The following is a 24,684-nucleotide window of genomic DNA, read 5'->3' on the forward strand; positions in this document are numbered from 1 at the left end:
GCGAGTAATGTTGTTGAGCATTTTTTCATGTGCTTGTGGTGTTAGTGTGTCATTGAGGAAATGTCTACTCAAGTCCTTTGCTCATTTTTTTAATTGGGTTGTTTGCCTTTTTATTGTTGAATTGTGGAACTTATTTATATATTGTAGATATTAGACCATTATCAGATACATGCTCGGCAAGTGTTTTACCCCATCCTGTAGGTTGTTTTCTTTCCCCTTTCTTTATAGTGTTCTTTGATGTAAAAATATTTTAGTTTTTATGAAGTCCAGTTTAGCTTTTGTGTTGTTGCTTGTGCTTCGGCATCATATCTAAGGATGCATTGCCCCTATGTTCTCTCTTAATAGTTTTAGTTTTAGCTCTTATATTTAGGTCGTGGAGCTGTTTTGAGTTTATTTTTTATACAGAGTGGGTAGAGGTTTGGCTTCTTTCTTTTCCATGTGACTATTCAGTGTGGTCGTCCAGCGCCACTTGTTGAAAAGACTTTTCCTTCCCCCTTCAATGGCTTTGGCACCATGTTAAAAATCAGTTGACCATAGATGTTCACATTTATTTCTGGACCCTCAGTTCTGTTCTGTTGTCTGTATGCCAGTACTGCTTTGTTTTGATTACTATAGCTCGTTAGTGATAATTAGACCAAGATAATCAGAAGTGGGTGGAAGCGGGAGTATAGACTTCTTCCATGCTCCTCCTGAACGCCAAGAGCAGAGCGGCGTTGCTGCCACCGGGTGGGTGACAGCCGTGACTCCACTGGCCTCCCTGGACACCACCCATGGGGGCGAGAGGAAGGCACCGCCTCACTGCTGAGGGGCCGGAAGTCCAGGTGGCACTTGCCACTGGCCCTGGCCAGTGGGGCGCTTCATTGCTGAGTAGGGATGAGAGCCCCATCTCCCTACCTGATCTTCTCTTGAACCACCCATTGAGGGTTTGTGGTGCCTCCTAGCTTGGCCAGGGAGGAAGTGTAGACCCTCTACTTGGTCTTTACTCACGTGGGGAAGGGATGCAGCTGCAGTTTTTTCTGTGATGTTTGGAGTAGGGATGTTACTGTCTTCAAGTTTTCTACATGCAAGGTTGTTCCTTTCTTGGTCCTTTGGACAGAGAGAGGAGGCTCTTTGGGGTTTTGCCCACTGCCGTGTCTGGGTTGCTTGCTTCTCCAGCCCGCCAAGTCTGGGGTAATGCCAGATAAAGCCCAGAGGACGCGCCACCATGTCACTCCCTCAGTTCTGGGGCTCCTGGCCAGTCTGCCCTCTCCTCTCCACCATTAGAGTCTTCTTGTGTGTGTTTCCTATATGCTAGGGGAGAGCCCCAAAAGACTGAACTATGTTCTGGAGGGCAGGCCTCTGGCAGTACAGGCTTCCTCCACTAGGTGAGTGTTCTAGAAACCCATCTGTATCAGTGCACCAGCTGGCGCTGTTGGGAGAGTCTGCGCTGGGCTTCAGTGAACTTTTTTTTTTGAAGACTGAAGACTCTCTCATTGTGTCTGCCCATTTCACGACGGGCGGTTTGTGAGTGCCTCTGTCCGCACCACGCTGAGTGCCGGAGAGTGTTTGACCAAGACCGTACGGCCTCTGCTGCGCCCGCCTTCCCTATGGCACGATCTCACCCGAGAGACCATTTTTTGCTTCCCTGGAAGAAAAAAAGTCCTCAAAGGGAAACGTTTTTGCCCGTGCGGAAGAGATGAAACAAAAAATGGCAGAAGCACTAAAAGACATCCAAATTGACAAGCTCAAAACTGTTTTAAGCAGTGCAGAAAAAGTCTCGATAGGCGTCAAGTGGAGGGTGCTTTGAAAGTGACTGAAGTTTAAATATGTAAGAATAAATACACAACTTTTTTCAATATATTCCATTTGGGGGGCCCCCTCATATAATAACCAGGGCTTCAGTAGTTCTTTGTGGGAGGAGTACTCCACCCCGGTGGAAGCAGGAGTGGCAGCAGTGTATTTCGATCATTTTTCTCCGTTAAGTACTGTGATGACTCTTCTTTTGACTCACCCATCTGGGCAGGCTTTTGGTAACTTCCGTAAATCTCATTTCACATCTAACATCAGGTGCTGAGGTGGATGCATGGATGTAGTGGGTTTTTTTTTATTGTAGTAGCCCTTTGTTTGGCTTACTTGGCATTTACTAGTACAACAGTGATGTTTGTCATTTATCCATTCAGATGTTTATTGAGAAACTGTTGTGCTAAGCCACGGGTAGGCCTAGGAAGATGCCCTCAGGGAGCTTATGTGGTATGTCCAGTGTTACTATGGTAGACCGAATGTTTGCACCCCGACCCAAAGTTCATAGGTTGAAATTCTAATCCTAGCCACTGTGATGGTAAGGAGGTAAGGCCTTTGGGAGGTCATTAGGTCATGAAGGTAGAGCCCTCGGGGGTGGGACCGGTGCCCTCATAAGAAGAGACAGAGAGAGCCGCTGGCCGGCTCTGTGCCCTCCACCTTCTGAGGATGTGAGAAGATGGCCACCTGCAGACCAGGTCTGATGACGCCTTGATTTTGGACTTTCAGCCTCTAGAGCTGAGAAATAAATTTCTGTTGTTTAAGCCACCTAGTCTGTGGTATTCTGTTATAGTAGCTGGAACTATGACATAGAGATTTTCTCATTTGACCTGCTCTACCTAGGAGGTCAGCATCTCTCTGCAGAGATGAGGAAGCACACCTAGGGAGACAAGGAAACTTACCCAAGGTGACTCAGCACCACGTCGTTCGCGGGCAGGTCGTGGCACAACTAATTACTTCTGAGAGTGTTTTCCGTGCCCGTGATTATGGGATCTGGGTGTTGGTCCAATATGACTGAAATTGATTTGACCATTTACATGGTCCTCACTTAATACATATGTGAGTTCCACTGCATGCTGGGTGCTGCGCCTGGCTTGGCAGACAAAATTCCTACAACAGTTTTCTAAGGTGGTGAGCAGTATAGTCATTGCTCCTGTCCCCTGGAGCTTGCTGGTTGCCCTCTATGGCCTGTAGGTCATGAAGTAGGTTGGAGTGAAGGATCCGATCTTTTTTTTCCCCCCTACCTTCTGTAATTTTGTCCACATAAGTTACACTGCATTAAAGAAGTATTTTAAGATGGAGATATTTGCTACAAAAGGCTATTTTGTAGAGATGAGGTTATAAAATAATGTAATTAAGGCTTGGGGGTTTGCTCCCCTCATTAGAAGTGTGGGGAGAGCTCTGTGGTCAGTTGCATCTACCGTAGTGAAGTTGGCTTCATGGCTGGCTCTCTCCCACAGCTGTGGAGCAGTGGTTTTCTTTTATTCTCATGTCCTGATTTGTGCATTCATCCAGAGTCAGAGTTTGAGATAGCACTATCTGGCTCAGTGACATGGCATTTTTTTTAAAAAATTTTATTCATTATGCTATTACAGTTGTCCCAGTTTTTCTCCCTTTGCCCCCCTCCGCCAAGTACCCCCCATTCCTTCCAGCAGTCCCCACATCATTGTTCATGTCCGTGGGTCATGCATATAAATTCTTCGGCTTCTCCATTTCCTATACTGTATTATATATCCCGCTGTCTATTTTGTACCTAACAATTTGTGCTTCTTAATCTGTGTACCTTTTCCCCCTATTCTCCCCCTATTCTTCATCTTCCCCCTCCAAGCTGATAACCCTCCAAATGATCTCTGTACCTATGATTCTGTTTCTGTTCTGCTTGTTTGCTTAGCTTGTTTTTTAGATTCAACTGTTGATGTGAATTTATTGCCATTTTAATGTTCCTAATTTTGATCTTCTTTTTCTTGAATAGGTTCCTTTAACATTTCATATAATAAGGGCTTGGTGATAATGAACTCCTTTAGTTTTACTTTGTCTGGAAAGCACTTTGTCTGCCCTCCGATTCTAAATGCTTTGCTGGACAGAGTAATCTAGGTTGTAGGTCCTTCGTTTTCATGGCTTTGAATACTTACTGCCAGTCCCTTCTAGCCTGCAGAGTTTCTTTTGAGAAATCAGCTGATAGTCTTATGGGAACTCCTTTGTAGGCAACTCTCTGCTTTTCTCTTGCTGCTTTTAAGATTCTCTGTTTATCTTTAACCTTTGGCATTTTCATTATGATGTGTCTTGGGGTGACCTTCTTTGGGTCCAACTTCTTTGGGACTTTCTGTGCTTCCTTGACTTGTACATCTGTTTCATTCACTAAATTAGGAAGTTTTCTTGCATTATTTTTTTCAACTTTTCAATTTCTTGCCCTTTCTCTCTTCTTCTTCTGGCACCCCTATGATTTGAATGCTGGTACATTTCAAGTTGACCCAGAAGCTCCTTACTCTATCCTTGTTTTTTTTTTTTTTTATTCTATTTTCTTTTAAAGATTTTATTTACTTATTTATTTAAGAGATAAGGGAAGGAAGGGAAAAAGAGAGGGAGAAAAACATTGGTGTGCAAGAGATGCATTGATTGGTTGCCTCTCACACACCCCTAATTGAGGACTTGGCGCACAACTCAGGCATGTGCCCTGACCAGGAAACAAACTGGTGACCCTTTGGTTCGCAGATCAGCACTCAGTCCACTGAGCCATACCACCCAGGGCAGATTCTATTTTCTTCTTGCTGTTCTGATGGAATTTTTCTTCTTCCTTGTGTTCCAAATCTTTGATTTGATGCTGTTTCATCCCTTCCACTGTTCATTCCCTGTAAATTTTTATTTATTTCACTTACTGTAACCTTTATTTCTGCCTTGCTCTTTTTTATGCTGTTGAAGTACCCCGTGAGGTCCTTGAGCATCCTAATAACCAGTGTTTTGAACTCTGAATCTGATAGATTGCTTATCTCCATTTCGTTTAGTCCTTTTTCTGGAGTTTTGTTCTGTTCTTTCATTTGGGCCATATTTCTTTGTCTCCTCATTGTGGCAGGCGCCCTGTGTGTGTTTCTGTGTGTTAGGTAAGCTCTTTTGACCCCCTGTCTTGGTGGTGTGGCCTGATGCAGAAAAGTGCGCCGTGAGTTGGATGGGGCAGAGCCTTAGGGGAATCACCTGTGTGGGGTAACCTGTGTCAGCCAGGGGGATAGTCTCAGACAGGGCGTTGCTGCTCTGTGTGGGGAGGGCTCAGAAAGGGACAGTGACCGCTGCCTGGCATCTGGAGTTTTGTTTGGGAGGAAGCTGTCTCCCAGCACTAGCCCTGATGCCAGTCCCTTCACTTTCTCCCCATTTGCCACTGGTGCCTTTCAAGCTGCTGCCCTGGTGCTAGAGCCCAGAGGGAGTGAGTCTGTGTAAGTCCTAAGTCCCTTGCGGACCCTTTAAGAGGAGACAGCTGAGAATCCTGCAGTTTATTCTGTCACCCCACCCCTCACTGGTTTTTGCAGCCAGAAGTTATGGGGACTTAACTTCCTGGCACTGGAACCCTGGGCTGGGTGGTCTGGTCTGGTCTGGGGCTGGGATCTCTCACTCATGAGATTTCCCTCCCGATTTTTATCCACGACACATGGGTGTAGGTCTGCCTGTTTTGTGTCTCTGTGTCTCTGCCCCTCCTACCCGCATGAATGAATGTGACTTCTTTAATTCCATGGTTGTTGAACTTCTGTACAGTTCGATTTTCTGATGATTTTGAGTGATAGTTGTTTTGTAGTTCAGTTGTAATTTTTGCCATGATTGTGCGAAGAGGCAAGCGTGTTTACCTACACCTCCATCTTGACTGGAAGTGACATGCCATTTCTTTATCTATTGTTTCTAGTGTCTTCCTCCAAATTCTTTAAATTTTTTTTCCTTATCTGAGGACATTTTTTCATTGCTTTTTTTAGAGAGGAAGGGAGAAAGGGAGGGAAAGAGAAATATTAATGTAAGAGAGAAACTTCAAATGGTTGCCTCCGTACGTGCCTGGGTATGTGCCCTGACCAGGAATCGATCTCACAGTCGTTAGGTTAGGGGATGACACTCCAACCAACTGAGCCCCACGAGCGAGGACCCTCCAAGTTTTTCATGTAGCACCTAACCTTAGAAAACTGTTGTAGTTCCTTTAAAAGACACTCTAGAGTAGCAGGAAGATCATTAAACTAGGAGTCAATAGACATGACCTGGGGCTTAGCCAGTCTTTGTGACAGTCGTAAGAACCAAGGTTAGGCAGTCTCTTCAAGCCTCCGTTTCCTTATCAATAAAATTCTTTTCTTAATATAACTGAGTGAGTAGGGAAAAAAATCTGAAATCCTGTGTTGTGTTCTAACCCATGATGTAAACTAACGCTCATCATGGTACCACCAGTATAGCAAGATTGAGGTGCTTTGGAATTGCTCTGTAGCTGTTAGCATATCAGACAGTGTGACCTGGAGGAGTCGTCCTGATTCTTTTTGGATTCAGGTGGGAATTCAAGTCACATGACTAAGTTATATAAAGTATCCAAAAACTAATCGGTGTGCGTATAATGATTTTATTTATCGTGAAAGTACAGTTGTCCTTGAACAACACAGGCGTTAGGGACACTGACCACGTGCACAGTTGAAAATCCACATAGAACTTTTGACTCCCTCCCAGAACTTAACTGCTAGTAGCCTACTGGTGACTGGAAGGCTTACCAATAATGTAAACAGTCGATTAACATACTTTGTATGTTATGTATATTATATACTGTATTGTTGCAATAAAATAAGCTAGAGAAAAGAATGTTATTAAGAATATCCTCAGGAAGAGAAAATACCATGCTTATTGAAAAAAAATCCACATATAAGTGGATCCATATTTAAAACCTGAGTTGTTCAAGAGTCAGTGGCATTGGCCTCTAGGAGAGGTTAGTAGTATTGAAACATTATTCTAGGAATTGGCAGACCTCTGGATCCCAGTTGGAAAAGACTTCCTTAGAAGATGAGTAAGGTTGATTCTTTTGACAACAAGCTTGTTTGCAAAGCCAACCTTTAATGTGAAGGAGGAACTAATCTCTATGGTGCCAATCTCCATGAGATTAGGATGGGGCAGAAGCCAGTGGAGAGTCTCTGTCTTGTACTTGACTGCTTTTTTTGTCTGAAAATTTCCTTAAAAATTCCTTAGAAATTTTTTGCCTTGACCAGTGTAGCTCAGCCGGTTGGGTATCATCCTGCAAAATGGAAAGTTGCTGGTTCAGTTCCTGGTCAGGGCACATACCTGGGTTGTGGGTTCGGTCCCTAGTTGGGGTGTGTACAGTAAGCAACCAATTGATGTTTCTCTCTCACATCTATGTTTCTCTCCCTCTCTTGCTCTTGCCCTTCCTCTCTCTAAAAATATATAAATTACTTTGAAGTTTTTAAAAGGACACATTTAAAGTTACGCACATACTATATCTTATATAACCACATGATTATCTCAGTAGACTCAAAAAGCCTTTGACAAAATTCACTTTCTCTTCCTGGTTTAAAAAAAAACAACAGCTTTATGCAAACTAAGAATAGAAGGGGACTTTATCTGATAAAGGGCATCTATGAAAAGCCCACAGCTAACCTCACACTCAGTGGCGGAAGAGTGCAAGCTCTCCCCCAAGATCAGGGACAAGACGGGATGTCTGCTCCCCTGACCTCGCTTCAGCACTGTGCTGGAGATGCTGGGCAGTGCTGCAGTTAGCAACAGAAAGCAAAAGAGAGAAATCTAACGTGGGAAGGGAGGAGTAAAACTGTCCTAATTTACAGGTGGTATGATTATTTATGTAGAAAAACATGAAATTTATAAAGATGCTATTAGGACTAATCAGTTTAGCAAGTTAAATAAATTTCAGTTATATATCTGTATACGGGCAATGAACAGTCAAAAATTGAATTGAAAAATAAAACCAAAAAGCATCAACTTAAGGGAAACATTTAGGGATAAATCTTAAGATGTTCAAGGATTGTACACTGAAAGATGTAAAACATTACTGAGAGAAATTAAAAACCTAAATGGAGGAAAATACTGTGTTCATGGGTCAAAAGGCTCAATATTAAGATACTATTTCTCCCCACATTGGTCTATAAAATTGAAAGCTCCCAATCAAAATTTCAGCAGGCTTTTTTGTAGCAACTGACAGGCTGATTCCAAAATTCATATGGAAATGCAAAGAACCTACAGTGGGCAAAGACAACCGAAAAAGAACAAAGTTGAAGGTCTAATACTACCCAAATTTAAGACTTCTATCACGAGTATGTAGTATTGGGAAAAAAATAGAAAAATAGGCCAGTGGAACAGAATAGAGAATCAAAAAATAGACCCATATGTATCTGTAATACTGACTTTCAACAGAGGTGCAAAGACAATTCAATGGAGAAAGAACAGTCTTTTGAACAAATGATTTAGAATAATTGGTGGAAAATAAAATGAATCTTGAGCACTATCTCACTGCACATATAAAAATCAGCTAAAAATGAATCATACACCTAAATGTAAAACCTAGAGCTATAAAAGACCTAGAGGGAAACAGGAGAAAAATCTTTGTGACCTGGGTTTGGGCAAAGATTTATTAAAATTAAATGACACCAAAGGCACAGTTCATAAGAAGAAATTGTTAAGTTAGGTGTTGTCAAAATTGAGGATTGCTCTTCAGAAGACATTAAGAGAATGATGGGAGAAGGCTGCTGCAAGGAGAAATTACAGAGGGTACAGGAGACGTTGGCCGTGATGAATACTTCATTGTCTTGGCTTTGCTAATGTTTATACAGGTATGTACATATATTAGAGTTTATGAAATTAGTTTAAATATGTACTTATGTTCATTGTATCTCAGTTATACCTTAATGAAGTTGTTAAAAATCGATGCTTAATGCTTTAAATTTTTAGCCCTGGCCTAACCCTAAGTTGGTTAGGGTATTGTCCCAGTACATCAAGATTGCGGGTTCAGTCCCCAGCCAGGGCACATACAAAGAATCGACAAATCAGTGTTTCTGTCTCTCTCCCCCCATTCCTCTCTCTCTAAAATCAATCAATCAAGATACTTTGAGTTTTTTTAAGTATATTTTGTTAATTATGTTATTACAGTTGTCTCATTGTTTTCCTGTCCTTTCTCCCCCTCCACCCTGCACCCATCTCCCTCCATCGTGCCCCGCCCCCCAGTGCATGCCCATGGGTAGTACATATAAGTTCTTTGGCTTCTGCATTTCCTATGCTATTCTTAACCTCTCCTTGTCTATGTTGTACCTATCATTTATGCTTCTTATTCCCCGTAGCTTTTCCCCTGTTCTCCCTGCTTCCCCTCTCCGCTGATAACCTTCCATTTCTGTGATTCTGTTCCTGTATTAGTTGTTTGCTTTGTTTTTGTTTTTTAGGTTCAGTTGTTGATACTTGTGATTTTGTTGTCATTTTACTGTTAACAGTTTTGATCTTTTTCTTAGATACATTCCTTTAACATTTCATATAATAAGGGCTTGGTGATGACGAACTCCTTGAACTTGACCTTACCTGGGAAGCACTTTATCTGCCCTTCCATTCTAAATGATGGCTTTGCTGGATAGGGAAATCTTGGATGTAGGTCCTTGCCTTTCATGACTTAGAATACTTCTTTCCAGCCCCTTCTTGCCTGCAAGGTTTCTTTTGAGAAATCAGCTGATAGTCTTATGGGAAATCCTTTGCAGGTAACTCTCTCCTTTTCTCTTGCTGCTTTTAAGATTTCCCCCTTATCCGTAATCTTGGGGAACGTAATTAGGATGTGCCCTGGTGTGTGCTTCCTTGGGTCCAACTTCTTTGGGACTCTCTGAGCTTCCTGGATCTCCTGGAAGTCTATTTCCTTGGCCAGATTGGGGAAGTTCTCCATTATTTTTTCAAATAAGTTTTCAATTTCTTGCTCTTCCTCTTCTTCTGGCACCGCTACAATTCGGATGTTGAAACATTTAAAGTTATCCCAGAGGTTCCTAAGTCTCTCCTCATTTTTTTTGAATTCTTGTTTCTTCATTCCATTCTGGTTGGATGTTTATTTTTTCCCTCTGCTCCAAATTGTTGATTGAGTCCCGGTTTCCTTCCTTTCACTGTTGGTTCCCTGTATATTTTTTTTGTTTTACTTTGTGTAGCCTTCACATCTTCCTCTACTTTGTGTCCGGACTCAACCATTTCTGTGAGGACCCTGATTACCAGTGTTTTGAACTGTACATCTGATAGGTTGGTTATATCCTTGTTGCGTAGTTCTTTTTCTGGAGTTTTGATCTGCTCTTTCATTTGAGCCATATTTCTTTGTGCGCTCCTGCTATGACGTAAGGGGCGGAGCCTTAGGTATTCACCAGGGCGGGGCAACCCAGCTCACTGCATTGTGACACTTTGTGGGGGAGGGGCCCGAGGGGGAGCAATGCCACTTGCTTGGCTCTCTCTGCCGGCTTTCAGTCACTCCCCCCACTACTCACAAGCAAATTGGGCCCTTCTGGTGCTGATTCCTTTGTGGGTGGGTTTGTATATGTTCTAGGACCCCAAGGGTCTCTCTCGGAGACTCTCCTGTGAGGCTGGAAGTTTCTCCCACCACTGCAACCCCTAGAGGTGTTTACAGTCAGAGGTTTTGAGGCTTTGTTCCCTTGCTGGAGCCCTGGGTTGCGCAGCCTGCCCAGTCTGCCAGCTGCCGCCTTGCCACGCGTCCTCTTCGCCCTGCCTGCTGGACTCTGCCCTCCTACTAGTCTGGATGAATGTTTCTTCTTTAATTCCTTGGTTGTCGGACTTCGATACAGTTTTATTTTCTGGCAGTTCTCATTTTTTGTTTTTAAATTTGTTGTTGTCCTTCTTTGGGTTGTACGAGGAGGCACAACGTATCTACTTAAACCTCCATCTTTGCCGGAAGTTCCATAGTATCAGATGCTTTGAGTTTTTAATGCATTTTGTCTTGTGTGCTTTGCTCTCGCTGTTAAGTAGAGAATTAGCAGTTACAAGTGAGGAACTGAGGCTTAGAGGAAGTTAATTAACCTATGCAGGCTCACTCAGTTGAGTGAGAGCAGACCAGGGGCAGCTGGTGCTTCCCAGATGTGCCCATGGCGAGAGGGACGTATTTATCCACACTTTGTCCTGGAGTCTAAGACTCAGATTATTTTATTCTCTTCTTTCCATTAATCTTTTGGAAACTACATTTCATTTATGTTCTTGTAATATTTCTTCCATCAGCATTAACAGAAGGTAGGTGCTATGTGATTTTGAACTGTCTTCATGCTCTCCCTCAGGGCCCAGTCCTTTGCAGAGCGCCTTCGCCTGGGCATTGCGGTGATTCACGGAGAAGCCCAGGACGCCGAGTCGGACTTGGTGGATGGACGGCATTCCCCGCCCATGGTCCGGAGTGTGGCAGCCATCCACCCCAGCCTGGAGATCCCCAGTAAGCGTGCTACCTCTCATCTTTGCTTTCCCCTTTGATTTTAAGGCTGACTTAATTTTTTTTGAAATGTGAATGACCTCTTTTTTGTTTTTGAATTTGGCAAAATGCCTTCCCTGGCCTGGTGGTAACCAGCGCACTTCCGATGGCCCTGGGGACTGTAGAGCCTTTCAGAAGCATCTGTCTGATCATCGTCAAGCCATGAAAGTGCTCAGCTATTTAGACTCGGTTGTGGCACTTGAGAGGACTGCATTCATTCATTCATTCAGTTACATATCTTGTAGTTTAACAAAAGCACGTTATTTACTGTAGTGTTATTTTCATTGCAAGATATTAGAAGGGTCTGAATGGTTTACCAGAGGGTAGGGCTTAGTAAAGGATTTTGTATCAGTACATCTAATGATGCGGCCCTTTGTAATAGTTAGGCTGTCTGGAAACGAGGTAATCTGTGGAGAGTATGTGAATAAGGCAGAATACGAGAGTGTATAACCTACCTTTGTGCAAGGACCAGGAAGAACTGTGAAGGTGAAATCGTTATAATGGGGTAATAAGATTTCTGGGTGAATTGGTTTTTGTTTTTGAGAACTTGCCTTATGCTTTAATAACATCTTTTCAATTTAGAAAAAATACTGCTTTTGAGTGTTGGTGAGGGAAAGCTTTTTCTACCCTTATGCTTAAGGGTCTGAATGTGTTGTAGCAAGAGAAAAGACAGATTTTTTTAAAGTGGTAAAAACAGATTTTATTTAGGAAATGTTACATTGAGGGGAAGGAGATCTCACTATAGAACTGGGCTCAACTCTCAATATAGCAAGGACAGGCGGGGACTGGTAGCCAAGAAGCAGTTGGGGGAGGGGTCAGTGGGTGGGAAATCACTAGAGGAGGGAAGACATCCAGGGCAGGGGGATTCTCGCTAAACTGGCCTAACAAAGTCCTCGCTGAAGGAAGGCCTGGGCGCTCAGATCAGGGCAGGAATCTCGCTGAAACCCCGCTCGGCCAGCCTGAGGACAAAGCCCACGGCCTAGTCCAGGCGGAGCCAGGGGCTCACAGGAGCCTGACCCAACTTTGGCCAAGAAGGTAGTCTTTGTTCTAGTCCAGCTTATTTCACACTGAACTGAATGCTTTTTTAAACAATTTTTTATGTTTAATCACTTTTATTTTAATAAAAAGCCTAATCAGTGCTTAATTCACTGAATTAATCAGTTCTAAACTCAGAGACACCACTGTTATATTTTAGTCGGCCTCTTCAGTCTTTCCCTGTCTTGTTTCGATTGAGCTGTGATTCATCCTGATTACGTAATTGTGCATATTGTTGTCATCTCCCAGCTTTATAACATATCTTTCCCCTAAGTCATTAAAAACTTTTGTTTTTATTGACTGACATCCCATCTTATGAATATGGCTTAGACTGCCCAAGCAGGGTATAACTGGGTATGTGTGTTTTCTCCTGGTCTTTGCCAGTGTAATGTTGCAATTAACATGTAGATAAAAAACTTTTTCCATATTTTGGGTTATGTCATTACGAGTTTCTAAAAGTGAGATTGATGAGTTAGAGGTACGGCTATTTATATGGCTCTTCATCAAATTCACTCCCTAAAGGCCTGTAACATTCATTATACTCCGTCACCAGCGTTGGGGTCAAGTGCTTGGGAAACGGTGTGTTGAAAATGGAAAAAAATTACTTCAGTGTTGGGATTTAGCTTGCTTTGTTCGGCTTTACATTTCGGTCCCCACTCCCCGCACCAGCCTAGGTTCACATACTGCATTTAATTGTCATTTGTTTTTAGTCCCTTTTAATTTAGAAGAGTGATTCTCAGCTGGGGCCTGGGTGAGTTTGGATTTTGTCCCCTAGAAAACACTTGGAAATATCTGAAGACATTTTTTTGGTCACAGTTGTGGCTGTCACTACTCGCATCTAGTGAATAGAGGCCAAGGATGCTGCTAAAACGTCCTGCAACACACAGGACAGTTCCCACAGCCAGTTGTCTGTCCCCACGTTTCAGTGGTGCAGGGACTGAGAAGCCCTGATCAAGAGCAGTCCTACTTTTTTAGAGGAAGGTATTTAAGTTATGAAGGCTCGCCCATTGTCTCCCATGCAGTGACATCGGCCTTTTTTTATAAAATAGCAGTGAAAGTCACTTCACGTAGGATTAACCGTTTTGACGTGCACCGATCACTGGCACTTAGTACACTCAGAGTGTTGCGCAACTTCCGTTGCTTTCCAGTTTCAAACTTTTCATCACCCCAGAAGAGCACCCCACCCATGAAGTGGTCGCCAACCCCTGTGTGCCCTTCCCCCATCCCCGGGAAGCCACTCATCCGCTCGTTGTCCCTATAAATTTGCCTGTTCTGGACTATAAGCGAAATCATACGAGATGTGACCTTTTGAGTCCAGTTTATTTCACTTACTACAGCATCTTTGAAGTTCATCCAAAGATGCACGTACCTTTTGATGGCAGGATATTTCATTGCATGGATATGCCACAATTTGTGTATACCTTCATTCGTTGACAGGTACTTGAGTCGTTTCTAACTTTGGGCTGCAACGCTGCAGTGCGCATTCATATACAGGCTTCTTGCAGACACATACTTTCATTTCTCCAGGGTCTGGACCTAGGCTTAGAATTGCTGGTTCATATGGTAATTTTATGTTAACTTTTTGAGGAACCACCAAACTAGTTTTCATAGCAGCTGTACCATTTTACATTCCTACCAACAGTGTACAAAGGTGCCAATTTCTCCATATCCTTACCAACGCTTATTTTCTGATTTTGTATTAGTCATTGTTGACTGAAAAATAGTATCAATATGGTGTTCCATCACCAAAAAGATTTTATTCAGGAAAAAGAAAGAGTTTCAATCCCAGCGCATGCAGATGTGGCAAGTCACGTATGCACCCTCTGGCCTGTGAGCAGAGACGGAGGAGTAAAAGGGAAAAAGGAGTTAAAGGGAAGGGGAAACTGGAACTACAGAGCTTTATTATGAACATAGAGTTCTTCCCGTAGGGCTTTTGGTGCTTACACATTCCATCAAGTGCAAGAACCTCTATAAGCCCTAGCTCCTCCCGCAGACCCGATTTACGTCGCTTAAAGCACTGCTCAGTCTTTACCGTCATCCTAGTGCGTTTGAACCAGTACTTCATTGTAGTTTTGATTTGTATTTCCCTAATGGCTAATGACGTTGAGTGTCTTTTCATGTGTTGTCAGTTTATCTTTTTTGAAGAAATATTTATTCCAATCCTTTGTCAATTTTAAATTGGGTTGTTTGTCTTTTCATTGTTGTGTTGTAAGAGTTCTTTGTATATTCTGGACCAGACATCAGACATAACGTAGAAATATTTTCTCTTATTTTGTAGGTTGTCTTTTTACTTTCTTAATAGTGTGCTTTGATGCCCAAAGAGGGTTTAATTTTGATGAAGTTCAGTTTACTTAATTTTATACTTATTGGTTGTCTTTTTGTGCTGTATTTAAGAATCCGTTGCCCAATTCAAGGTCATGACGATTTGCTCCCATGTTTTCTACTTAGAGTTTTAGAGTTTGAGCTATCATTTGTAGGTCTTCGATCCATTTTGAGTTAATTTTTGTATATGGTGTAAAGTAGGAGTCCAGCTTCATTCTGTTGCATGTGGATATTCAATTTTTCCAGCACCATTTGTTCAAAGGACTTTTCTTTCCCACTGGATGGTCCTGACACCCTTGTGAAAAATCACCTCTCAGTGTCCATTGATGGATGAATGGATAGAGCAAATGTGTGTTATTCAGCCATAAAACAAACACACACACAACAGGACAGCCTGCCATTTGTGACAACATGGACAGACCTAGAGGGTATTCTACTCAGTGACGTAAGTCAGAGAGAGACATGTACTGTATGATCTCACTTATATGTGGAATCTGAAGGAAAAAACCCTACCAAACTCACAGAACAGAGTAGCAGGGTGGGTGCCAGGGGTTGGGGAATGGAGGAGATGGGGGGATGGTGGTCAACGGGTACAGACCTCCAGTTAGAAGATGAGTAAGTTCTGGGGGTCCAGTGTGACTGTACTTAACAAGACTGTGGTATATACTTAAAAGCTTCTAAGGGAGTAGATCTTAAATATTCTTACCACACACACACAAATTGTAATGATCGTGTGAGGTGATGGATGTGTTGACACATCTCTCTGTGGTAATCGTTTTGCGGTGTATGTTTGTATCAATACCTCAGACTACACATTGAATTCACACAGTGTTATATGTCAATTGTAGCTTGTGAAGCTGGGGGAAGTCAGTTGACCATAGGTGTTTGAGTTTATGTCTAGACTCTCAATCCTGTTGCACTGGTGTATATCTGTCTTTATGCCAGTACCACATTGTTTTGATTAATAAAGCTTAATGTCAACTGTTAATTGAAAAATAAAAAATAATAAAGTTTTGTAATAGGTTTCAAAGTAGGGGAAGTGTGAGTCCTCTACCTTTATTCTTCCATTTTTTTAAAGATTTTGGCTATTTGGGGTCTCCTGCATTTCCACGTGAACTTTATTGTCAGTTCATTTCTGCAGAAGAAGCTGTTGGGGTTCTGGTCGGGAGGGCACCGGCTCTCTGGGTCACGCTGGGGGGCGCTGCCATCTGCCCCATCCTGAGTTTTCTGATGCGTAAATGTGGGGTGTCTCTCCGTTTATGTTTAAATTCAACGATGTTTTATAGTTTTCAATGTACAAGTCTTTCACCTCTTTGGTTAAATTCATTCCTAGGTACTTCATTTTTTTTTTTTTTTTGATGCTTTTTAAATGAGTTGGTTTTTAAGTTTCCTCTTCAGATGGTTCATGGTTGGTATATAAAAATAATTGATTTTTGTGTGTTGACCTTGTACCTTGCAACTTTGGTGAATTTGTATATTAGCTTCGGTTGTTTTTTTGGTAGATTCTTTGGTGTTTCCCATGTGTAGGATCATGTCATTTGCTAACTGAAGTAATTTTACTCCCTTCTACTCCTTTTCTTGGGTCGTGGCCGGGCAACACGTGCAGCCCAGCGCTGAAGAGCAGCGATGCGAGCGCCGGCCGTGCTCCTGACCGTGGGGGCGGGGGAGTTTGCTTCTGTGCCAAGTGCTTGGTGGCGGCTCTGGGCTTTTCACGGTTGCCCTTTATCAGTGAGGAGGCTCCCTCCATGTGTCTAGTTTCTTGGGTCTTTTTATCACGAGACATTGGCTTTTTAAAGGCTTTGGCATTTTAATATAGAAACTTCTGTGCATGTGCTTTATTCTGACCAGTGCTGATTCCTAAAGAAAAGCCCCCAATCACAGTGGTCGGCGACGTGGGAGGCAGGATCGCCATCATTGTGGTATGTAACCCTCTTTTAATATTAATTGTTCTGTTTGTCAACTCTGTTTTGTAACCTTGCTTTTTAATTGTGTGCAGTTAGTGGTATGGCAGGTAAGTCTCATCGAAGTTGGTGCCTTGCACTAAATGTTTATGTTGGTCCAAAAACTGAAAATTGCTATTGTCAGTTTATCGTGAAATTGCTAACTACTTAGTTAATGAACTATTGTGCAGCTGTTTGTCATAACATGAGAAACTGTTTTGTGATCAAAATGGGATACAAAATCGGTTATAACTGTTGAAGACATGCATCCTCTCACACTTCACAAAACCGGTACCCAGGAGGAGTGCATTTAATGCCTACACGGTGTAAATAAGAATACGGGGAACGCACGGGTACTCACTACTCGGCTTCGGAACAGAGCGCGCGGCCCGGCCACTCCGGGCTGCCCCCTAGCTCCTCCCTCGTCTCCCCGACGTCGTCACTGCCCTGACTGTTGCCTTTCATGCCCTTCCTTGCCCTTACATTCTGCCATGAGTACGTGTCCCTAAACACTGGACTGTGTTCTCACTGTTTTGAGATTTCTCTGTGTGCTCTATTATTCTCTTTCATGTATGGTGTTGCATAACTTATTTCTGTGTTCTCTGGGTATTGAACATACAGTTTTTTCTATTTCCAAATAATACTGCTTTGAACATTCTTGCACCCTTTTTCTGTTGCATATGTGCGGGACTTTCTATGTGCCTGTGAGTGGACTTGTTCAGTCTGAAAGTACCCACGTTTCCAACATGACTGGCTAGTGCCACATTGTTCCCAAAGTGGTCGCACCCGTTTACCAAGCCCCAGTGTTTGGAGCTTTGGTAGAAAATCTCTATGTTACCCTGTAGGCTAATAGCTGTCTATTAATTTATTGCTTAATTAGCAAAATCTGTAGTAACAAGATGTAGTAACAGAACCTGTTGTAACAAAATTCAATAGCACTTTTCCCCCTTTCTACTGCAACTGCATTTTTTAAAAATTTTATTTTGAAGTAATTATAGATTCATAGTAAGTAGCCAAAAAAAAATACAGGGAGATTTTGCATATTCTTTATCCAGTTTCCTTATTCTTGCTTCACTGTAGTATAGTAGTAACACGGTCTAGAAGTTCATATTGCCGCTCCCCACAGAGTTGCCTGCGGCTGCTCCAGTGGTTGTATGTGTGTAGACGGACGCAGCTGTGCCGCGGGTGCAGCTTTGAGTGGCCACCGCTGTTGACAGGTGCCCAAATGCTCCATCCCGGGGCGCCTCCTGCTGCCCCTTTGGAGCCACACCTCCTCCTCCCCACCTGATCCCTAACTCTGCGGTGGTCACTAAGCTGTCCTCTGTCTCTATAGTTGTGATGTCTCATAAATGGAATTTACACTGTGTAGCCTTTTGAGGTTGATTTTTTTCACTTAGCACAGTTCCCTGGAGACCCACCCAAATTATGTGTATCGATAGTATATCCTTTTATTACACTGAACAGTATTCCGTGGATGTAGGACCACGGTGTTTTTATCCGCTCACCTGTGAGGGAAATTTGGATTGTTCCCATTTTTCTGCTGTTAGAAATAAAAGCGCCCTGCACACTTGTGTGTGGGTTTTTGTGTGAACAGAGTTAATTTTTCTGGGATAAGCGACCAGAAGTGCAGGTGTTGCATTTTGTGGTAATTACAAGTTTAGTTTTATAAGAACCTGTGACACTATTTTTCAGAGTAGTTGCACCATTTTACCAGCAGTGTTTTTAAAGTAATATAGATGTATATTTTTTTGATCATAGTAATATTTAGTATATATTTGAAGAATTTTATGTATATACATATACACAGGGTGGGACAAAAGTAGGTTTACAGTTGTTAGTATGGAAAACAATATAATAATAATAAAAGAATAAACGCTGTGTTTCATGTTCTCACTACTACATGAAATACATAAATACATGAATATTTATTCAACCCTAGACAGCGGTTGACACCCTAATGGGCTGGAACCGTTGGTAGCCTGGGCGTCATAGGAAAGACTCAGTGTTCTTCCTCCCGCGCGTCCCCTTCACGACTCTCGCAACGCACTTCGCTTCCGGTCGCCAGATGTGGGGACGTTTCTCTCCACTCCAGACAGTTCTCTGCAGTGCCAGCTGGGCTCCTGCCCTTTAACTTAGACACTGTCTACCTGGAGAAAGCACCAGATCCCACAGGGGAGGGCTCAGCCCCACGAGACTGCTCCTACCCCACTTCAGATGCTCTTCCCAGGTTATAGGTTACCCACAGCTTCAGTACGACTCGCCTCCCAGTCGGAGGTTCGCATGGCCCCTGCCTCGGTTGGATTAATGTGCTAGAGCAGCTCACAGAAGTCAGGAGACACTTACTGCATTTACCGGTTTGTTAAAGGCTGTGATAAAGGACACAGATGACCGGCCAGATGAAGAGGCACAGGATGAGGTCAGGGAGGGTACCCAGCACAGGAGCTTCTGTCCCCCTGGAGCTGGGGTGCGTCAGCTCCCGGTGTGTGGCTGTGTTTACCCACCTGGAAGCTCTGCGAACCCCCTACTGGTGGGATTTCATGGAGCCCCTCACGTGGGCCTGGCGGATGAGGAACCCATTTCCAGCCCCTCTCGCCTCTGGGGAGAAGTGGGGGCGGGGCTGGAACTCCCAAGCTTCTAACCAGGCCTTGGTCTCTCTGGGGACCAGCCCACTCAGGAGCTACCCAGGGGCCACCCAGGGTCTCCTCGTTAGAACAAAAAACCTTTCTCTCACCCAAGAAATTAAAAGGGTCTTGGAGTCCTGTGTCAGGGATGGGGTCAAAGACAAATATTAGAACAAGAGGTGCTCCTATTGCTCTTACCCCTTGGCCGTCCCCCGGGGCTTCAGCAGTCCTGCCCCAGGGGCCACAGGCAGGCAGATGTATAATAGACCATAGAATATAGACTGGGATGACCGCACACTGGGAATCTGTGGTCTCTAGATCAGAAACCACTGAACTGGGCTTACTGTTAAAAATAACAGTGTTATCCCATTATAAAAACATGTAAAAACAGTATTTCCCATATAGACAATGGAGAAAATAAGGAAAACAAGTAGCAAGAAAAGAGAAAAAAAACACCCAGAGTCAAAGCATCTTCTAACAGTTTTATTATGTTGTTTTAAAAAAAAATGGTTAAAAAAAAAGCAAAAACCGTTCCGCAGGTGTATTTGGAGCACCTGCCTGGTACAGGCCCACTGCTGGGCGTAGGGATGTAGAGCTGGCAGCCCCAGGAGCATCGCGCGTGGCGGAGACGAGGCCGCCTGTGAGTGGCGGGTGCAGGCGGCTCGCTGCCGCAGGCCTGGAGGGAGCGCCGCGGGAGCGGCGGCAGGGCCGCGGTGCCTGCAGGTGTCACGGAAGGTTAGTTCTTTTGCCTTGTACCAGAAGTGTTTATGTGCATTTTGCTCCATGTATAATTTGACAGGATGACATCATCGATGATGTTGACAGCTTTCTGGCTGCAGCAGAGACCCTGAAGGAAAGAGGAGCCTACAAGATCTTCGTGATGGCGACTCACGGCTTGTTATCTTCAGATGCTCCCCGGCTGATCGAGGAGTCCGCCATTGATGAGGTAACAGCCAGCCCATGGGCGGGCGTCCCTGCCCTGTCCGCCAGCACCCCGATCTGTAGTTGTAGACCCTAGGTGAAGAAGGAGCTGCCTTGCAGTTACAAGTGGACTAAAAACGCAGGTTACACTGTATTTGTGTTTCATTGACTATCAGCCTGCGTGTAGTAATAGTTAGTGGGCCTAATGACTCTCGTAAGCTGGGCGTGCAGCCTGTGCCGGCGCCGCCCGGCACTGTGCACGTGCCCTCCCTGAGCTCCCGCACAGCCCTGCAAGGCCCACGTCAGCACCTCGTTTATTTTTTATTTTTAAAGATTTTATTTATTCTTAGAGAAAGGGAAGGAAGGGCGAAAGAGGGAGAGAAACATCGATATGAGAGAGAAACATTGATCAGTTGCCTCTTGCACGCCCCCAGCCGCGGACCTGGCTCGCAACCCAGGCATGTGCCCTGACTGGGAATTGAGCCAGTGACCTTTTGTTCCGTGGGACAACACCCAAGGCACTGAGCCACACCGGTCAGGGCTCGGCACCCCTTTTAGAGAGACGAGATATTGTGCACCAGAAAAGTTAAGTGACTTCAGGCCAGGCAGCTACTAGGCTGAACATTTGGGTTCAGGCCTTAGTTTGCCTCCTGCCAAACCCCTCTCTCTCTAGTATAGCTGGCTGCCTGTGATGTGAGACGGGGAGAGGACAGCCCACAGGGCGGTTTTCCTAAGCTGCCTGCAGCTCCCAGCGTGGCCGAGGGGGCTGCCCGGGCTGGCCAGCCCTGCTCTGTGCGCCTCCCTTGTTCTAGAGGCCAACCAGGTACCGGGGCTCGGTTGTATAGATCACCTTTTTATTATCCTGTAAATAAAGGTGGTGTCTTCTGTAGATTCCTGGGTATTCAGTCTTCAATTAATTAAACTCCTTTTACTTTTCCAAGTCTCACATTTTTACTCTTTGCATTTTATCTCCTGGAGCCTGGCACTGTGTTCATCATCTTGGATGGGTTCAGGATGCCTTAGTACAGCCCAAAGGCCAGACTTGCATAGCTCTGCTCAGTCCAACCACCCCTCTCAGCTGGACAGAATGGACTGAGCACCTAGAATGGCATTACAGGCACTCCAGGAGGCAAAATTAGCAACACAGGATTCCCATGTTAAGTAGAGCGAGAAGACTTCCGGCCCAGGGCCACTCTCGCCGGTCTGTCCACCCCGCACCTCTCACGGTGCTGTGTGCGGGCCACTTAGAGACCGCAGAGCAGAGGGAGGTGGAGAGGACACAGCTGGGGCCAGGCCTCTGCGAGTGGAGTGGCCTTTGGAGGGAAGGCGTAACCCCAGCAGCGGCAGACGCGCGTGTAACAGCAGGCGCACTTCAGCGAGGGGGCCGCCCCTGAGGCGGGTGCGGCGACCCCGAGAGCACTCTGTCACCACGAGCATAACCGCACTTGGGGCGAGTAACCGATGGCCACGCCGGGTTCCTGTGTTCACTCTGGTTAGGAAGCAAGGTTTTTCATATAAACTTACACACAAAACGTAGTTGCGCAGTGGATTAGAAAGTTGTGAGCCCTGTAACAAGTAACGGCAGGAGGGGCACGTTAGGCGGCGGGCGTTGAGAGGAGTTGGGGGAGGGAGGCTGATTTCCCCTCTCAGAGCAGGAGCCACTAGATAGTGCTTGGGGTTGAAAAGTCGCGGTTTAAAGTGGGGTTTTTTTCCCCTTTTTAAAATTGAAAGTAGTTAAGTGAAAGTCCCAGAATAGGCATCCCTACAGAGAGGTCATTAGTGGTTAGCAGGGTGTGGGGAAGGGCGAGAGCTAAGGCTCAGAGGCTTCTTTGGGGGGATCTTAAACACAACTCTGAACGTCCCCAAGACTTTAATGGTTCTGTTGGGCTGTTCGCAGAATATGGCATCATGTTTTCAGTGTTTGAGAGAAAATTGATGGAAAAAGTAGGCAGTACTTGGTTTACCTGCACAAAATAATTTGTCCACCTTTTAAAAATGGGTGAATTGTATGGTATGTGATTATATCTCAGTAAGTGTTATTTTTAAAAAACTTCATTTCCCAAGGAGGATGGTTATTTAGTGAGAAAGGCCGAGCCCACCGGCCACCCCCCAGCGCCCTCCAGGAGGCGCTGTGCGTGCAGCGCAGGCTTTGCCCCCCGGGGGCCGTGCGGTTCATCCCCTGTGGATGGCGCGGTAAATTCTGTTTGGTACCAGTGGGGGGATCTTTCTTTCTGGGGTGGGGGTGGGGGTGGGGAACTGTTCTCCCCTTTACCGGTAATGAGACTTGCATAACCTTTTATGTTCCCATTCTTTCCCAGCACCTGGAAGATCAAATGTCAAATGATGAGTCATAATAATTATGTTAGGCTAGGTTTTCCTGTCCCTAGTGCTGCTGGTTCTCATGATTCCTGATCGTCTCTCTCTGTTTCAACAGTCTCCTTCTGCATGTGCTTCTTTCTTAAAGACTGTCTTGAGCCTTATTTTGGAAGTAGGGAATATACATTATAAATAATAATAAAGATTATTCCCATTCCCTGTTTTTTAAAGAAGTCTGAGTATTTTAATGTTTTTCCATTTGTAGCTGTTGAAAAGTGGTTGTTTTCTCCTTTTTGTTTCCATTTTTATTAAGTATTTTGAAAATCACAGCCTTTTAAAAATAGAATTATCAGGAAGGGATTTTTTATTTTATTTATTTTTAATTTAGTGACCTTTGAGAGAAAGAAAACATGGATTTGTTGTTTTATTTATTATACATACATTGCTTGATTCTTGTATGTGTCCTGACCAGGGATTGAACTCACAACCTTGGTGCATTGGAACAACCAATTGAGTTACCCGGAAATAACAACTTTATGGAGATATAATTCACATACTGTACCATTCACCCATATAAAGTATATAATTCAGTGGTTTTTAGTACCTTCTAAGAATTGTGCAACCATCATCACAATCAATTTTAGAACATTTCATCCCTCGAGAAAGAAACCTCATGCCCACTAGCAGCCACTTCCCATTTCTTCTCAATCCACTCAGCCCTGGGCAACCACTTTACTTGTCTACTTTCTGTCTCCATAGATTTACCTAATCTGGACGTTTTATATGAATGGAATCATGCCATATTGTTCTTTTATGCCTGGCTTTTTCACTTAGCATAATGTTTATCCCTGTTGTAGCGTGTATCAGTCCTTCATTTCTTTTTGCTGAATTGTATGAAAAAAACTCATTTTTATCTCTTTGTTCATGGAAATTTGGGTTATTTCTACTTCCTGACTATTGTGAACAATGCTATTAGGAACCTTCTCGTACAAGCTTTTGTATGAACGTATGTTTCCATTTCTCTGGGAGTGGACTTGCTGGGTCATACGGCACCCCTACATTTAAACTCTGAAGGAACTGCCGGAGCGCTTTCCAGCACAGCGGGACCACTGTACGTTCCTGCCAGCAGTGCGGGAGGGTTCTGGTTCCTCCGCAGCCTTGTCGGCACTGGTCATTGTCTGTCTTTTTACCTATAGCTGCCCTGGTGGGTGTAGGTTCATCACATCTTAACCCAAGAAGCGAAAGGTAGCAGTCACGTTGAAGGGAGGACCCACGTCCCTCCTCAGAGATTTGAGGATAGATCAGATTTTCAGATCACACCAGGAAGTGGCTTGGTTTCATGGTGCTCTTGGTTTTCCTCTCTTGATTCGAAGGTGGTGGTGACCAATACAATTCCACATGAAATCCAGAAGCTCCAGTGCCCCAAAATTAAAACGGTGGATATCAGCATGATCCTTTCAGAGGCCATCCGTCGGATTCACAATGGGGAGTCCATGTCCTACCTTTTCAGAAACATAGGCCTGGATGACTGAAGAGCTTTCCTTCCTGAAACTCCCAAGGGCCAAACTGGAAGCGTGAGGAGCAGCACTGGGAGAGGCCGCGCCAATCCGATGGATTTCCCAGGGGCCCTGCGTGCTTTGTTTTGTTCCTTTCTTGGTAATCACTATGAGACAGACCAACCTTTTATGTTGATGGGGGTGTTTGTGAGGTTTTTGGGCAATTTTTATGAAAAAAATCTATGTTCTCTTAAATAAAGACCTTATTGTTTTGGTTTAACTGTTTAAAATATAATTTAGAGTGAGATTTTTCAGCTCACAAACAGCCTTTTTCCAAAATTGTTGGAGCCCAAGTGCTTAAAAAATTTAATAAAATAAAATGGTCTACTGTATGATACTTGCAATTGAAAAGCCAAAAAAACTATACTGTTGAATCCAGGTAATGACATTTTTAGCAATGCTTTTATAGATAAGCGTAGGAATATGTGACCATTATTTATTTTCTGCAACAAAAGAAGGAATAAAAACTGTGTTTGTGTGTGATTTTTTACATTTAGTGTTTTGTCAATTGTTTTATAACTAAAATAAAATGAAAACCAAATGTATGTGCTGTAGATGTTGAAATATTCATCACCTTGATTAAGTTTTCTCTTCTACTGCTTTTCGGAGGACACAGCAGCCTCTTATGGATGCGATGTCCCCTGTTCTGCCTGTGCAGGACCTGGACTTTCTTACCCGTGGTCACTTCATTGTGGCAGCAGAGGAGCTCGGATCCCAGGCTGGTGGGGGCGTGGGGGCGGGGC

The 24,684-nt window shown here is 44.0% G+C and overlaps 1 protein-coding gene across 3 annotated transcripts in view; it reads left to right on the forward strand.

The window, feature by feature from the left end:
• Positions 1–24,431, forward strand: part of PRPSAP2 (phosphoribosyl pyrophosphate synthetase associated protein 2) — a 56,975-nt gene extending 32,544 nt beyond the window's left edge. For all 3 annotated transcript variants that reach the window (XM_054571147.1, XM_054571148.1, XM_054571149.1), the window contains 4 exons: positions 11,046–11,194; positions 16,436–16,506; positions 19,948–20,094; positions 23,759–24,431. In XM_054571147.1, coding sequence (XP_054427122.1) covers positions 11,046–11,194; positions 16,436–16,506; positions 19,948–20,094; positions 23,759–23,917 — 526 coding nt within the window. In that variant the 3' untranslated portion in view covers positions 23,918–24,431. The remainder of the gene's footprint in view (positions 1–11,045; positions 11,195–16,435; positions 16,507–19,947; positions 20,095–23,758) is intronic.
• The last annotated feature ends 253 nt before the right edge of the window (positions 24,432–24,684 follow it).

The sequence above is a fragment of the Pteronotus mesoamericanus genome, unplaced genomic scaffold, assembly GCF_021234165.1.
Source record: "Pteronotus mesoamericanus isolate MK-2021 breed Mesoamerican mustached bat unplaced genomic scaffold, CSHL_Meso_final contig_22, whole genome shotgun sequence".
Lineage (NCBI taxonomy): Eukaryota > Metazoa > Chordata > Mammalia > Chiroptera > Mormoopidae > Pteronotus > Pteronotus mesoamericanus.